At 41.1% G+C, this 15,775-nt stretch overlaps 1 protein-coding gene across 1 annotated transcript; it reads right to left on the reverse strand.

Annotated features, from left to right (window-relative positions):
• Positions 1 to 1,978: 1,978 nt before the first annotated feature.
• On the reverse strand, positions 1,979 to 3,976 carry LOC143876987 (Major facilitator superfamily protein). Its single transcript, XM_077378680.1, has 2 exons — positions 3,484 to 3,976; positions 1,979 to 3,388 (listed from the first exon to the last, which is right to left on the reverse strand). The coding sequence occupies exons 1-2, from the start codon at positions 3,731 to 3,733 to the stop codon at positions 2,319 to 2,321; spliced, it is 1,320 nt and encodes a 439-aa protein (XP_077234795.1). The 5' UTR covers positions 3,734 to 3,976; the 3' UTR covers positions 1,979 to 2,318.
• Positions 3,977 to 15,775: the final 11,799 nt, after the last annotated feature.

Below are 15,775 nucleotides of genomic sequence, written 5' to 3' on the forward strand. Positions count from 1 at the left end.
TTTCCATTAGGTTCAGAGGGCGGGGTGGGGAGGAGTGGCGGGGCGGGGATGTTAATGGCAGACTGAGGTGGGGAATTAGAAATTTGGATTCCAGTGACAAGGGGTGGGAAATTTTCTAGCTGGATTGAGGGGGTGGGGATGATTTGGGGTGAGTTTTTAGGCAAAGGATCTGACCCAGGAGTTGAAAGATGAAAAAAATGGTTAACAAGGGGAGCTGGAGGGGGGGAAAATTCCTCCGTGGTGAGAGAATCATTCTGAGCATAGGTTTTGCTCCTGATGGGAGAGGGTTTCTTGGCTGGTGAAACGGCACTAGCGGGTTTGGCAGGTTTTGAAAAGATTTTGTGATTTCGAGTTCCTTTTTGAACATGGGACTCAGACATAGGTTCCAAGAGACTGATTTCGAGATTAAGGCTATGGAGAAGGGGGGATCCATCGGATATTGCGGAAAAGGGCGTCGAGGAGTGCCAAGGGAACCTATGCGATGAAGGAATCTTTTGGGGAGAATCTGATTTTTCAGAAAATCTGGGAGCAGGGGAAGAGAGGATCCTGTCTTCCTTGCAGATTTTAGGGGTTGGAGAACCATCCTTCTGAAGGGCTTTGGCCGTGCCCATGGCGGAAAATCCCAACACTCGAATCAATTAGATCCATGCTCATCTCTTTTGAGAGCTGGAAGCTGACCCACATTTGGCGTGAAGGCAATAGAGCAGCTGACTTCTTATCCAAACCCAACTGTATCTGTAAAGGAGACTCAATTTCTCTTGAATTGGTTCCGCAGGAACTTGCAAAAATTATTTCTGATGATGTATCGGGAATGATCTATCCTAGATTGTAGATTGTAAATTTTCCTTTTTCTAATATAGCTGGTGGGGGTCTGCCTAACCCCAAATTACCGATCAAAAAAAAAAAAAAGATGTCATGTTTTGTTATGTCTTTGAGACTACTGATACAGCCACCACCCTATTTTGATAATTGTACAAACTCACTATGTATTTTCTTTATTAATTTGCTTGAGAGAGCTTTTTTGGAAATTGTGATAACCATTGGCAGCTGGTTAAATAGTAAAAAACAAGGTGAGCTAGTGCAATTATCAAAACATGTTAGTGAGTATAACAGCCGAGATTTAAGTTTAGGTGACCCGAAGGGCCCCGCATCAGATATTAAACTCATAGATACTACACTTGATTTTGACCAATTTTAGCTAAAGAAGGAGAAAATTATATTTTTAAAACAATTGCAAACTCTATTTTACAACCCTCTTCTCCTCTACCGATTCAAGTCTTCTCTCGTTTTGGGTTTAAACTTGAATGCTATACAGTGCTTACCAACATTGATAAATGACTCCTGTTTTAGAAAAATAGGAGGGGTCGATAAAGCTGTAAAGAGTAAGTTCCTACAAAGCCTTGAGACGAGAGCGACAATCACAACCATTCAATTGACAAATGTAGAACTAAAACAGGAAAATGAGTGATATTTATATATTGAACGAGCCAAGCCCATCGATCTTATTAGGACTATCAATGGATCCAACTATGTCTGGGTCACTATCCGGTCCTTATTGGTCAGCTCCTAATCGAAGAATTCCTTAAGACCCTAGTACCCTACTACGTGTTAAGGGCAATTGCAGCTTACTTGTGGCTTGTAGCATGCTGCCATTCCATACATGCCTAGTATAGCATGTTGCCATACCACATATGCAACATGCCTTATATAGACTATTGCCCTTTTCATACATACCTTATATAGAGGAGGATTGCATGTATAGATTTCCATTTTTCTTGTATGAAATCCCCTAATCAAGGGATTATAGATCTTTGTAATATCTATAAATATCTATACACTATAGACAAATTGAAAAAGCTATTCAATTCATTGCTGGGTTCCTCACACTACGGTGTTTAGGTCTGGATTCATTACAGTAGAGACTACGACAGGCCGGCAAAGGAGCAAACACCCAATTTGTGCCGAACCATGAAAGATATTTTGCAAAATAGGCCAGGCTATAACTCTACTGAGGGCCCACCAGATGGACATTGCAAAAAATATCTTCATAATACAATCAAAGCAAATACAAGGTGTAGAAGATTCAAACATGCAAAACTTTGTCGGCGAAAAATAAAATAAAATAAAATAAAGGATACTGATATAGGTAGAATCAAGTTTTGATAACGAGACGAATTCACCTTGTCTTATATCCCCTCAAGCAGCTGATTACAATTCCCAACAAGCTCAAGGCAGCTGCTTAAAGCAAATAAGACAAGGTAACTTGGTGTCGTTACCAAGATAAGAAAAGGCCAGAAAACCCCGCCCTGTTCCTCCTCTCAATCATTTTTTCTACCGGGAGGCCTAACGTCAGTCGGTATCCAAGACGCCCAGTAGAGCGGGAGGAGAGTACAAGCGGCCTGTATTAGAATCCCTGGTGGGAGGCCCGAAAAATCGTGAGCAGAAACCCCAAGGAACGAAGCCAGGGCCACGCCCAAATACCCACTCACGATCGAGGCCAGCGCCACGGCCGACATTAAGAAAGCCATGAGAGAACCCTCGCATCCGGGCGGGCACAGCTTCGCCATCAGCACGCTGAAGGGCAGCACTTTAAACTGAAAAAGAACCTCCAACAATCCTGAAAATACCACCACGTACACCGAATCCGAAACCCCCATTTCCCGATAAATCCCTTTCACGAACAACACGTCCGATACCATCAACACCGCTATTGTTGCCTGTAACGCCGATATCAGCTTCCTCGGCTGTACCGTTTTCAGCCACCCGTTATACATGGCGCTCCAGAGAAGCAAAGCCCCTTGCCCGAACACCTTGGAAAGCCCGAGCACTGAAGAATCGAGGTTTAAGAACTGGGTCTGGTAGTAGAACATGGTGCCCGTTAAGACGGGGATCACGGCGTAAGAAGCTGAGAACCATGCGATGGAGTAAAATATCTCTGGCTGCTTCTCTAACGCCGTCAAGAGTTGGGAGAGTTGGTTTTTGATCCCGGTCGATTTGGATGAGCTGCTCTTTGAGAGGTTGAGGGATTCTTCTCTGATGGAAATTGTGGCAAAGAATTGGACGGCTAGGATGAGACCGAATGCCAGGAACATTAATTTTGGGGAGAATCGGTTGAGGACGATTCCACCGATTAGGTTTCCGAGGACTCCGCCTGTTGAGGTTAACATCCAGGCGAAGGACTGTAGCTCGCCAGACGGGGATTTTTTGGAATTGGATTTGGAGTTTATAGAGGTTTGCTTTGCCGTCTCTGCGACAAGGGCATCGTTTGCCACCTCGACGATCGAAGCGCCGAGGTTTCCGAGGAGGAGGAATAGGGTGATTGTGAAGATGGAGATGGTGGATGGGGAAATGAGGGCGATTGATAGCCATGAGATTGCTTGCAATAGAACTGGAGGAGAAGCAATAAGAAAATGTTAATTATAATTTTTAGCTACAATACAATTCATGAATGGATTGAGGAATGAGATTTGGGTTGTGCTTTACCTCCGATGGCGATGTAGGGGATCCTGTGCTCGCCGCAGATGTAGACAGCATCGGAGATTACGCCGTAAAAAGGCTTTCCGACCATGGGAAGATTAGCGGAGTTCTGAAGGAGCTGAAGCGTGGAAGGGGCCACTTTGAGAGCGTCTTTAAGGAAGAAATTGATGGCCATCCAGGGCAGGCACCTGAATCCCTGAACCCAGAACCCCAATCCAAGCAGCAGCCGAATGGGGTTCTCGTCCGACCAACCCATTTCTCGTCTTCACACAGCTGTTGACGCGTTCTGGTTCTGGGTGCCAAATTTGGGATTTTTTTTTTACCCAATTTGGCTCTGGCTCTTGAATTGAAGCGGAGACGAAGGAGATTTATTTAGTGTATTAAACGAGAGAAAAAAAAGAAAGTAAGAAAGAGGAGGAGTTCTTGTCCGGTGCCACGTTGGGGGTTATGTAAGAAGAAGATCTAAAGTGAATGGTCCCGGTTTCTACGAAATAAGGTTCAAAAGTTTAGCCAAGGTATCATCATGTATTCTTACTTTTTTTTGAAAAGCCTAATTTCTCTTTTCCTCTGTCGGTATCCAACTTTTATAACTATCTTTTATCAATTTAATTAAAATTATTTTACACATTTACGTTGATCAGGTGAATGAAAATTGTTACTTTTTGCACTTGGTCCCCCTTTCATTGGATGATTCTAAATCTTTAACCAAGCCCTTCATTAAAAATAAGGGATTTCCCAGGCCATCCACCAAATGCCTTCTGCGCTATCAAATCCCTAAATCATTTCTGATACCTTTAACCTGAGTCCCTCAAGAATCATGATTCTTTCACAGAAAAACTTTGAATTTGTTTACATGAATGCTTTCTAAATTATGGATTGCTCAATTTAAGAGATTTTTAAGCATAGACACATGTTGTTGGGGCTATCAAAAAGGGTATTATTACCAACAAAATTGTGATGAGTAACTGAAGTATGCTATACTTCAGGGACTTTTCTTTTTCAAAAAGCTCAATTTCTTTCCTAAATCATGATTTTTTATGATGATTTCGTATATACTATCCGAATTCAGGATTCATGTGCAAAAGTTCCTCTTAAAAATGTGTCAGTTTTAATAGCATGAGGTTCTTATGGTCATTTAGGGGGGTTTAATTAAAGGCTAGTGATGTTGGCACTACCATGCTTTAAACTCCGAATTAAGGAACCATGTTTTGATACAAGACGCTCATGTTTCTTGTCTTTTACTATCTAAAGCGCATATATCAAAACATAGTTGTGCTGAAATCATTTCCATTGTTGCCAAGAAGTCCCGTAAACAGAATGTTGTTAGTTTTCTCCATTACAATGACAAAATTACCCATTACATATCTTGCGGTTAACGTTTTAAAATAGGAGAAATTATATGGTGGCCAGCCGTACATGCACGGACAACCCCAAAATACAGAAGGGTCCACATTGTTGGGGTAAAAAAACCAAACTATTCATTAGATGGGCCTTGACATGGATAGGGTGTGCCCCAAAATTCTTCTCCCTAGGATGATCCTAACCCTCCAATTTTCAGAGGTTTAAAATGGCCGCCACAGTGTAGAAGCCTCTACCAATAAGAGGGTTAGGATCATCCTACGGAGAAGATTTTTTTGGGCACACTCTATCTATGTCAAGGCCCATGTAATGAATATAGTGGGGCCCATATTGTTGGGTTGATCCAAACCATTCATTTGATAGGCCATGATGTATCTCTGTGCATGTGTTACTAATGGCTCTCGTTTCACTGTTACGCACTTTTCTAATTAGCTGTCGTCTTGTAGATGGCTATCATTTGCAACTGTAATACAATTTAATAGTGTCAAGAGCGCCATTATCAGAATAAGTGGGCGCTGCATCATTTGCAATGGAGCTCCAAAACCCAATAAGCAAAGTACATGCTTTAATTGTGGCGTGCCCGTAAAATCTTCTTTGTTCATAATTGGGGCTCACATTAGGTGGTTCTTGGAAAAAGATAGCGAAAACATTATCCCTAGAGTCGAGACTAACGGGAATGTTGTCTTTCATCTCTGACTGTGGATGCTTTTCATTCTCAGAGTGCTTCTTTGTATCCGGATGTAGGAATGACTTGTATCATATCTCTGCTCGGATGATTGCGGCGCTAGTGGAGCGAGTCGTTAGGAAAACTTTTTTGCACGAGATAAGGGAAACGGGATATCAAGCTGGAAGGCAATGACGGTGGGACAGGCAAGTAGCCAGAAGCAGAAAGGAGTAGTAAGAGCAAGAGCAGTCCGCAAAGTAGCTGGTTGAAGCATGGCAAGGGGAGAATACTTTGTTTTGGACGTCAGAAGCCCCTAAAGCGGTCGAGGGCAGCTATTCGAAAGGAAAGCGAATAGACCGCCTGCTTATCTACCATGAACGTAGCACTCATAACCCGGGGTGCTCCCCACATTGCTTTGAAAATGGCTCGAGGTACCGCCGCCGGACAGGAAGACCTATAAGGCTGCGGTCCACAGGGTAGCCCCATGTACGCTTGGGGCTATATTGAAATTGGAGGGTTAGGATCATCATATGGAGAAGATTTTATGGGCACACACGCCCTATCTACATTGGGGCCGAACAAATAAATGGTTTAGATCACCCAAACAATGTGGGCCCCATTGTTTTTTTGGACTGCCGGTGTATAATTTCTGATCTTTAACTAGGTTCTTTAATCTTTGGTAATAAATGAAATGAAATTTTTAATCGAAATGGAGAAGGTAAAATGTTGAGAGTTTTGCCTAACAAGAAAGTAATTAAAACATTGAAAAGTTAGGGCAATTTTATCATTTTATAAATTTTAATACATAAAACTACGCCGGTTTGTCTCAAGAACTTTTGGCAATAATTTTCTAAATAAGACTGATTGAATAATACCCAATTCTTAAGGACGTTCTAGCATTTATTTTGCTAGGGAGGGACTAATTGCCAAAACATCCCTATATTTTTTAAAAGATTTTATATGATGCCGGACCGTCAAAGTGACAAGGGCCACCTAGCCCTTGTGAATCTCACGGTTCGGGCATCATATAAAAACTCATTTTTTAAACAGCTGTCAAAGGTTATTACAGTTCTCAAAAAGCCCTAAAAATGCCAATTAAAATAGAAAAGACAAGCCGATATTTTGCAATTATTAAAACATGGTAGGACCGGTATCAATCGCCTAAATAAATTTTGTAGGGTGCTTTCTATAATAAGGTATTTGCTAGGGACCATTGCAGAAGGCATTTTGAAAGCGGGCTGCTGTGTGAGAGAGCAGCCACATAAGCTCAGATTTTGTCATATTCATATGTATGGATTTTTTATTCGCATATCCTCCTTCATTCATTCACGGTTTTTCTCCCTTTTGAAACTTTTCTTTTTGAGAAAAGTAAGGAATGGGGCTCATGTTTCGAGGAATTACGGATTACGGGCACCTTTTAAAACAAGAACGAAAGACATGCTAATCTTCAAAATCGGGTGTCAAAAGACCATGATACCCTTTTGACATCGACAATCTTCCTTTTTCATTACTGACTCTTAAATTGGCGCACTTCACGAGGCTTCTTTTGGTTCGTTTGAATGTGTATTTGAACCGACATAATATTTGGTTCGTTTCTATTTTGGCCATCAGAAATAATTAGAGATAGATGGATGCTTGACACGTGTTGGAAAACATTTTGGAACGCTGACAACCCAAAGTCAATCATTATCTGTTCTCACTTCCTTTTTGGCTTAGAACGGTAACGTTATTGAATACGTCTCTTTTGGCTTATAATCTTTTCACTTCTCTTTTGGTCCTCACTTCTCTTTTGTCTTATAACGGTAACGTTATTGAATACGTCTCTTTTGGCTTAGAACGACAACGTTATTGAATATTTTATTATTTCTCATGTCTCTTTTGACTGAGAATGCCGCCAGATTCTATAGGACGCCGCCGGAATATTAAGGGGTACGCTGGCAGAAATAGGGTGTACGCCGGCGGAATTCATGGGTACGCCTGCATGAATAAATGGGTACGCCGGCATAAATAAAGGGGTATGCCGGCGTAAATAGGGTGCAAGATGACATAGGGTGTACGCCAACGGAATTCATGGGTATGCTGGTAGAAATAATGGGTACGCGGTGTAAATAATGGGGTACGCCGGTAGAAATAGGGTGTAAGCGGAAACAGGTTGTACACCGGCGGAATTCATGGGTACACTGGCAGAAATAATGGATACGCCAGCGTAAACAATGGGGTACGTCGGCGTAAATAATGAGGACCAAAAGATAAGCGAAAAGATTTTAAGCCAAAAGAGATATATTCAATAACATAGTTTTTATATGGTGCCCGACCGTCAAAATCCAAGGGCCAGGTGGTTTGCATCCTAGCCCGTTTGATTTTGACGGTCGGACATCATATAAATTCTCTTCAATAACGTTACCGTTCTAAGCCAAAAGATAAGTGAGAAAAGATAACATCAGCGTTCTAAAAAGTATTCAATAACTTCAGCGTTCCAAAAATTTTTCCAACATGCGTCGAGCTTCCATCCATCTCTAGTTATTTCTGACGGTCAAGATAGAAACAAACCCAAGGTTCTGTCGGTTCAAATACACATTCAGACGAACTAAAAGAAGCATCGTGAAGCGCACTAATTTAATAGGCATTAATTAAAAAGGAGGACTTTGTCGATGTCACAAGGGCATCATGGTCTTTTCACCACCCAATTTTGAAGATTAAACCGTGTTTCATTCTTATTTTAAAAGGGTGCCCGTAATCTGTAATTCCTCAAAACATGAGCAACCATTCCGTACTTTTCTCTTTCTTTTTTAAAGGAAAAGAGTAAGTATCAAGCAACAACGGCAGCATGCTGAGAAGATATAAAGACAGATAGCTAAAGTGATCAAATGTGTTATTTATGAAAATTGACATTGGCACACCCCCTTGTTTGGTGCAAAAGGATTACACTCCCTTGTTTCAGTGATAGCACCCCACTAAGCGCAGATGGCCGAGTTCACCGTATGATCCATGCCATTCACTTGGGGGTCCCACCATAAGAAGGGCCATGACCAGAGCGGAGCTAGGATTTTGCTCCAGGGGGCAAATAATGGTTGTTATAGCATGTTGAGCCCACCATTTTACACTTCATGTTTTGATAGGAGGGGCCCACCATTTCCCCAACCTATGCATAAGGTGGAGTCCACAATTTACACCTCATATTTCGATGTAGTGGCCCCACTATGTACACCTCATGTTTTGATGGTTGGGGCAAAATTTTTTACACCCATGCATAACATGGCCCCGAGAATCTTAGTGATTTTTAAAGGGAAGTGATATATTTGCCCCTCTGGATTACTTGGGACACCCAGCAGCAGTGTATGTGGCGATCATCATCATTGAATCTTCTGACATGAAGTACGTCAACCCCTTAAAAAATCTGGCTGATTTCAATGGGGGCAACTTTACGATAATCAAATATAAGCTATCGATTCGGGAAAAAACCTAAATTTCAGAGGGGGCAATTGCCCCCCTCGCCCCCCTTTGGCTCCGCCACTGCCCATGACAGAACTCACGCTAGATGAATCTGACCATCCGATCAGCAGTCTCTTTTGTTTGCTAATTGTGCATTGTAACCCACTGATAATCTTTTTCCGTTCTTAATGGCTTTTTTAGATAACTTTGCTTTGCTTTAGCTCCAATTAATAACCATACAAATATTTTCAAAGACAAAAACTTACATACGTCATGTATTGAGAAGATTACCGTATATCTGAATCAGAAAATGGATATTACATGGGAATTTTTTTTGAAAAGGGAAAAATAAATTTTTTTTGAAAAGGGAAAAACTTATATACGTCATGTATTGAGAAGATTACAGTATATCTGAATCAGAAAATGGATATTACATGGGAATTTATGCCACCCTTTCTAAAATGTGAGACCCAAGTTGATGATGTAGGGAATTTTAACCGGGTAGAACTCACCCCTAAAAGCTAGTCATTAGAGGGAACTTTCCTTTCCAGGTGACATGGCAGAAGAAAAAGGAATCCAGGGAGACTGTCACCTTGGAAAGCCTCTTTCCGATATATTTAATCGGAAACCAAATCTCGAGTAACAGGGAAAAAGTCAATTTCCACGTCATTTTCAGCTTTTAGATAAGAAATTTCACATATGATAATATTTTTCCCTGGAAAAGAAGTGAATACAGAAATTCTGTCTTGTCAAGGCCTTGTCAGGAAAAAAAAAGGCCGTTTTCCAAGGAAAATAGCACCAGGGAAAAGAAGTGAACAGAGCCTTAGGGAAACCTGAATTACACTTTATATATGATTTCTTCCCTCTTTTTCCTTCTCCAATTAGACTTCTTTCTTTCCTTGTTTTAATAGCATCTATCTATTTCTATTTTGTTTCTAATTTATTGGTTATTAATAGGTAAGTTGTTTACTTTATTAAAAGACTAACATCCTAACCAATTTAAAGTTCCACTTAATTTGGAACATCTTTTATGCGAAAAATGGGCCCACTTTCCCATGAGAAATTCGGCCAACTTACTATATATAGTAGGCGTGGAGTTATTATTTATGGTAAGTGCGGACTTACTATTTATAGTAAGCACGGATCCGACGGCCCAAAAAGACTTAAATTTTAGATCAGGGTTGTAAGGCCGTTGATCAAGAGGGACTACAGACAAGATTTACCAAATTTAGACTCTTTAATGACCCTTGGTGGGGTCGGCCTTTACAGAAACCAGCAAGAGGTGGACACTTTGTTAATTAAAAAAAAAAAGTTTAAAATTTTTGGTTCAGTTCTTTTCCAATTAGAAATGAGTTACATGTTACAATGTCATGTCCTTTTAAACACTTTTTATGATGCTTGCAATCGTTCATTCTTTTATTGAATGAAAATGCTAAGAAAATGGCAACAACCATTTTCCACATGGACTGATCATATTCATTTCCTGGTTACCATAAGACTGGCTGAATTCGGTTGAGAACCCTTTGATATCATGATCTCAGCCCCCTTGATCCATAAAGCCTCATTTAGGATTTTACCAATAAAATGTAAACCAAAAGGGCATGTTTGGCAACCATGGAATTTCAATTGATCATAAATTACACACTCTCTCTCTCATACTTGGTAAACAAATATTCCATGGAATTTTTTTAATGATTGCCAAAAATAGCCTAAATTTTTGTAGTCCTTTATTGGGCTGCAACTCGAGCCGGGTTTTACCCGACCCGAAAATAACCTGGGTTGGGTTCAGGTTTCATGGGTTTCGGGTCGAGCCGGGTTTGAAGGGGCCCGACCCGACCCGAGTTACGTAAGTTATAGTATGTACCTTTTTTTCTATTGTTAGTTAAAAGTTAAAAGTTAAAACCCATGCACCCACTGTTATAGTATGTGAGTGTAATTTATGCTTCTATGAGTTGAGTTGATTCAAGTGTTTGATTCAGCATTGTTTGATTGTAATTACAACATTGTTTGATTACAGCATTGTTTGATTCAAGTGTAATGTGAGTGTAATTACATCATTGTTTGATTCAAGTGCAATGTGAGTGTAATTTCTGCTTCTATGAGTTGAGTTGCCTTGCCAAATAAGAGTTTTCCTTAAAAAATTGCGTCAACGTGAAAAAACCCGACCCGACCCGAGATATTTCTCGGGTAGGGTTGGGTTCTCCAAAACCCAACCCGGGTTGCAGCCCTAGTCCTTTATCCGAAGCATGGTAAATCGGTTCTGCATGAGAGAAAGATCATGAGGGTGGTCCCGTGATGTTCTAGCGACTGTTTGCCTGGTCATTCTCTTTATTAAGAAAGAGAAATTTGTCATGCTCATGTTTCTTTAGCCAGTTTTGCATCGGGGCAAGCATTAATTAACATAATGTACCTAATCTGAAGGACTTATTTAACTCAAGAAAGAGTCAGCCCGGCAATTCTCAAAACTCAAGAACAAGTGACTAATCTAGAAAAAGTGCTACCCGACCTCATTGTAATAATATGAGGTGCTCCCACAACGGCACAGGACCCCACCTTTGGATGATCTAAGTCGTCTATCTGACAATCATCAGTGATCGATCTAGCGGTATTTTTTATGGGGATTCTATCGATCGCTGTAATATACCTACTCAATATCACTGTAGTTCCTTCTCCTTTTCGGGTGGCTGTAGGACGTACTACCACCTATAAGTGGAAGGAGAGGATGGGAGGTCCCACTCAAATTGCAGCCAATCTTCCTAATCGTGCTTAGGCCTTGCTTTGGATCTCCTACATCAAAAAATTCGCCAACCATGAAAAAACCCAACATCCAATAATGTGTTTTTTTAGCTTTTGAACATGCGGAAGCCAATATATTATTTGTTTACCCTCCATGTTAAGAAAATACCCATTACTTTATCTTACAGTTGGATGATTAACTTAATGTTTGGGTCATAAGGGATATGAGATCCATAGTGAGGCCAAGAAATTATATGATGAGTGGGGTCCATACAAGTGTAAGGGGCAGCAGCCCTTGATATTTGATCCAACAGCATCCTGATACAGCACCGTGAACAAAAATTGAGAAATGGGAGAGAAATAGACGAACGGGAATATAATTAGAAGAATAGGGGAAGAAGAGATGAAATTATGGAGAAGTAGAAGAAGAAGAAGATGAGAAGAAAGGGAAGAATAGAAATCGGGGGGAGAAGCTTTCAATTTAATTAATCATCAAAGTTACAAAATATGTTGTAAAGAGGCCCATAAATAAGCAAATAACAACCTAAAAGATAGAAACCTTCTAAAATAAGAATTCCTAAAAGACTAAACTTCTTAATTCTAAATAACATGGAAAATAAAAGCCTAAGAACTAAATAACATGGAAAATAAATGCCTAGAAATCTAAATGGCAAATATGCCTTTTATTTAGGCCTAAAATCTGCATCATTCTCCCCCGGTTGAAAAAGAACTCACCCTCGAGTTCTATTCCACCTAGGTCAAAGATGTAAACAATCTACTGAAGTAGTAGAACGTGTAATCCAGCGGAAGCAATCATGATGTCTAACGCTTGAGACAATCGGGAGAAGGATCTGCAAGGTCGGCGAAAGAAGATAAAAGAAAGTGTGCATGTAGACTCATGCGAACAAAATCTGGAGAAATAAACTAGCCGGGAAGATCGCAACGTACTCCTCCTGGATCGGCAAAAAAGCTATGGACAGTATCAATCCATGATCAGCATCAAGATGGTCATCTTGTGCACTGAAATTGGCGGGCTCGACCTCCATAATCATCTTGATCGGTGTGTATGCTCTGGTAATGTCTCAATGATCTGGTCACTCGGCTCAGACTCAAGCAATGGATCAGCCTCACGTGGAGCTGCCACAATATCTGCCTCAGAAGAATGAAGCTGGCTCGCTAGATGCTCGGCAATCGGTGCGGCAGAAATCCCTAAATCGTCATGCTCGTCGACGTCGGCCTCAACAATCACTGGACTCTCTGGCTCTATATCTGACATCTCTGACTCAGCATCTAACATAATCAGGGGCTCAACCTTTACAATGATCTCATCAACAATATCATCTGTCTGACCAAGAGCATCATCTGTGGTTGGCTTGTCAATAGTGTTAGGAAATTTCTTCGTTGCTTCAATTTCGACTACTTGTGCATGACGGACTGCGATGTTTCGTTCAAAGCGAGCGAAGACTTCAGTTTCTTGTTGGCGGCGGGTTGCAGCTTCACGTTCGCGTACCAATTTCCTCTCATGCAAGTCACGCGCTATCCTTTCCAATGTTGCCTGAAATTCAGCTTCTTGTGCAAGTCGAGCAGCTTCTTCTCGTCGAGCAGCCTCTTCATGCATCAATCTTTGTTTAGATGTTGCTCGCTCGCGGTTCAATCTCTGTACATACTAATATGCATAATTTCTCATAAACTTAGAACGGATCTCCTCCCATCGACTGAATGGAGGTGCACCTGCAATTCGACGCGCCCTCACAATCTCTAGCCAGAAAAACTGGGCTTGTCGTAGTACAGTATCTCTGGCTCGAGAGATAGTCTTGCGATGATCATTACAACATGACTCATGATATACGTCTAGAGCATAGATCCACTGTAGACATGCATCCTCATAATAGCGGTAATGACGGTGTTGCAAATATCGATCGTCGTACCCATAAAAATGTGGAACATAAGGCGAAGCCATTGAGATCTGCATCGATAAATGAAATCAACTGTATGATCTGTTTGTTATGTCAAAAGAAGCACAACGTCTGTCACGGATCTGAAATCGGATAAGTGAAATCTGATGATCGAAAGAAGGGGCGCGATCAATGGCTGAGATGGCTCCTGAAACTGTGCTGAAGATTGTTGTCCGCTGCTGAAAATATGCTGGATGCGCTCTAAAAGTTGTCACGAACAACTTCCGCGTTGAGGTCGAGGCCCAATTTTGAGCGGAAAAGGCTCAGCTGAGGAGAGAGAAAATGCAACGGCTTAGAGAGAGAAAAAGTAGAAATATATGAGAGAGAAAAGAATTTTCTTTTTCTTTTTTCTTTTGCTCTTTTTTTTTGGCCCCGGGGGGGGGGGGGCTACTGGAAGAAGAGGGGTTTAATTCGCCTTTGCTAATTTGTAACGGGGTGCCCAGTAGAGAAGCGGGGAGTGTAATAGGTCTTTTGTTTAAAAAGGGGTCACGTGACCACTTTAAGCAAAAGTAATGGGGGTGCCCAAATAAGAAAGTGAGGTTGATAAATAGTTATTTGATAATGGAAGGGGGTGTGCAAAGGGAGAATGAGGGGATTAATATAATCCTCCTTATATTATTAAGAAAAAAGGAATCGAATGTTTCCCTTCTCTGTTCTTCGAATGGAAAGAAACCCACTTGGGTTTCCTTCTTTAACAAGAACAAGAGCTGGTCTGAGGAGCTCCGGCGGGGGCGGAAGTGGTGCGCAGAAATGGTTGCGGAGCTCTGGCAAGGGACGTTGGCGACGGTGGTGGCTGCTCTCGTCCCTCACTGTTTCTCTCTTCTTCTTTTTTCAGTTCAGGGTTTGGTGAAAAGATCTCTGTTTTGATGAAAGGATTGGCTAGTTAGAGGCGGCTTGGTTGTGTTGGTTGCTAATTTTGGGTGGTGAAAGAGGGTGCTAGAGGTGGTGTTGGGCTGCTGTGATTTGAATGGTGGAAGGAGGATCGGATAGGGTTATGATTTTTGTGATTAGGTTAAGGTTAGGAATTATTGTGTGGGTTTGAAAGGCTTAGGGTGCTGCTCGATTGATCTGGCATATTGGGTCTGGGCAGCAAGGGTTTTCAAGTTTTGTGGGGACAATAATGATGAAGAAAGGGTTTCAAAGATGGGTGATGGAAACAACAATAGTTTGCTGTTTTAGGTGCTGGTAATGGTTTCAAAGATGAGTGCAGGGCTTCTAGTTTTCTAATTGGTGGCTGTTGTAAGTGGGTGAGGGGGCTGTTGAATTTCAAGGCAGCAGAGGCGTGGTGAAAAGTAGGTAGGGAAATTGGTTCTCGGATGAGGCTTAAGGGGCAGGTTAGTGTGACTGGGTTTTGGGACTGGGAAGGGGCTGATCTTACGTGACTTGATTTTGCCGGAAAATTGAGAAAGGTGAGAGAAATAGACGAAAGGGGATAGAATTAGAAGAATATTGAGAAAGGTGTGAGAAATAGACGAAAGGGGATAGAATTAGAAGAATAGGGGAATAAGAGATGAAATTAGAGAGAAGAAAGGGAAGAATAGAAATCTAGGGGAGAAGCTCTCAATTCAATTAATCATCAAAGTTACAAAATAAGCTTTAAAGAGGCTTATAAATAGGCAAATAACAACCTAAAAGATATAAACCTACTAAAATAAGAATTCCTAAGAAACTAAACTTCCTAATTCTAAATAACATGAAAAATAAAAGCTTAAAAACTAAATAACATGGAAAATAAATGCCTAGAAATCTAAAGGGCAAATATGCAAATTATTTAGGCCTAAAATCTGCATGACATCCCCTTCAAAAGTGGAAAAAGTGGGCTGCTCTTGAATCAAATATCATGCGCTGCTGCCTGACAGTGCATGCACACCCACTCATCATATAAAATCTCTAGTAAGGCCTGCCAAATAGACAATTCTTAGCAATGAAAGGTAATACTCTCAACGAAGGCACGCCTCACTTTATTATAATGAGGTTAGGCCTATAGCTCAATTGGTCTCTGTATCTCAACCTTGAAGTTGTAGGTACTCATAGTATTTGCCGGAATCGCGAACATAAAATTTTGGAACTGGAGAAGAACAAGTGAGGAAGCAACTGTTCACATGCACAGATGAAACACGTGTGAAGAAGGATACGATAAGCAGAGCTCTCA

This window comes from Tasmannia lanceolata, unplaced genomic scaffold, assembly GCF_043159265.1.
Source record: "Tasmannia lanceolata isolate RefF3 unplaced genomic scaffold, GAP_Taslan_0.1 ptg000005l, whole genome shotgun sequence".
Classification (NCBI taxonomy): domain Eukaryota; kingdom Viridiplantae; phylum Streptophyta; class Magnoliopsida; order Canellales; family Winteraceae; genus Tasmannia; species Tasmannia lanceolata.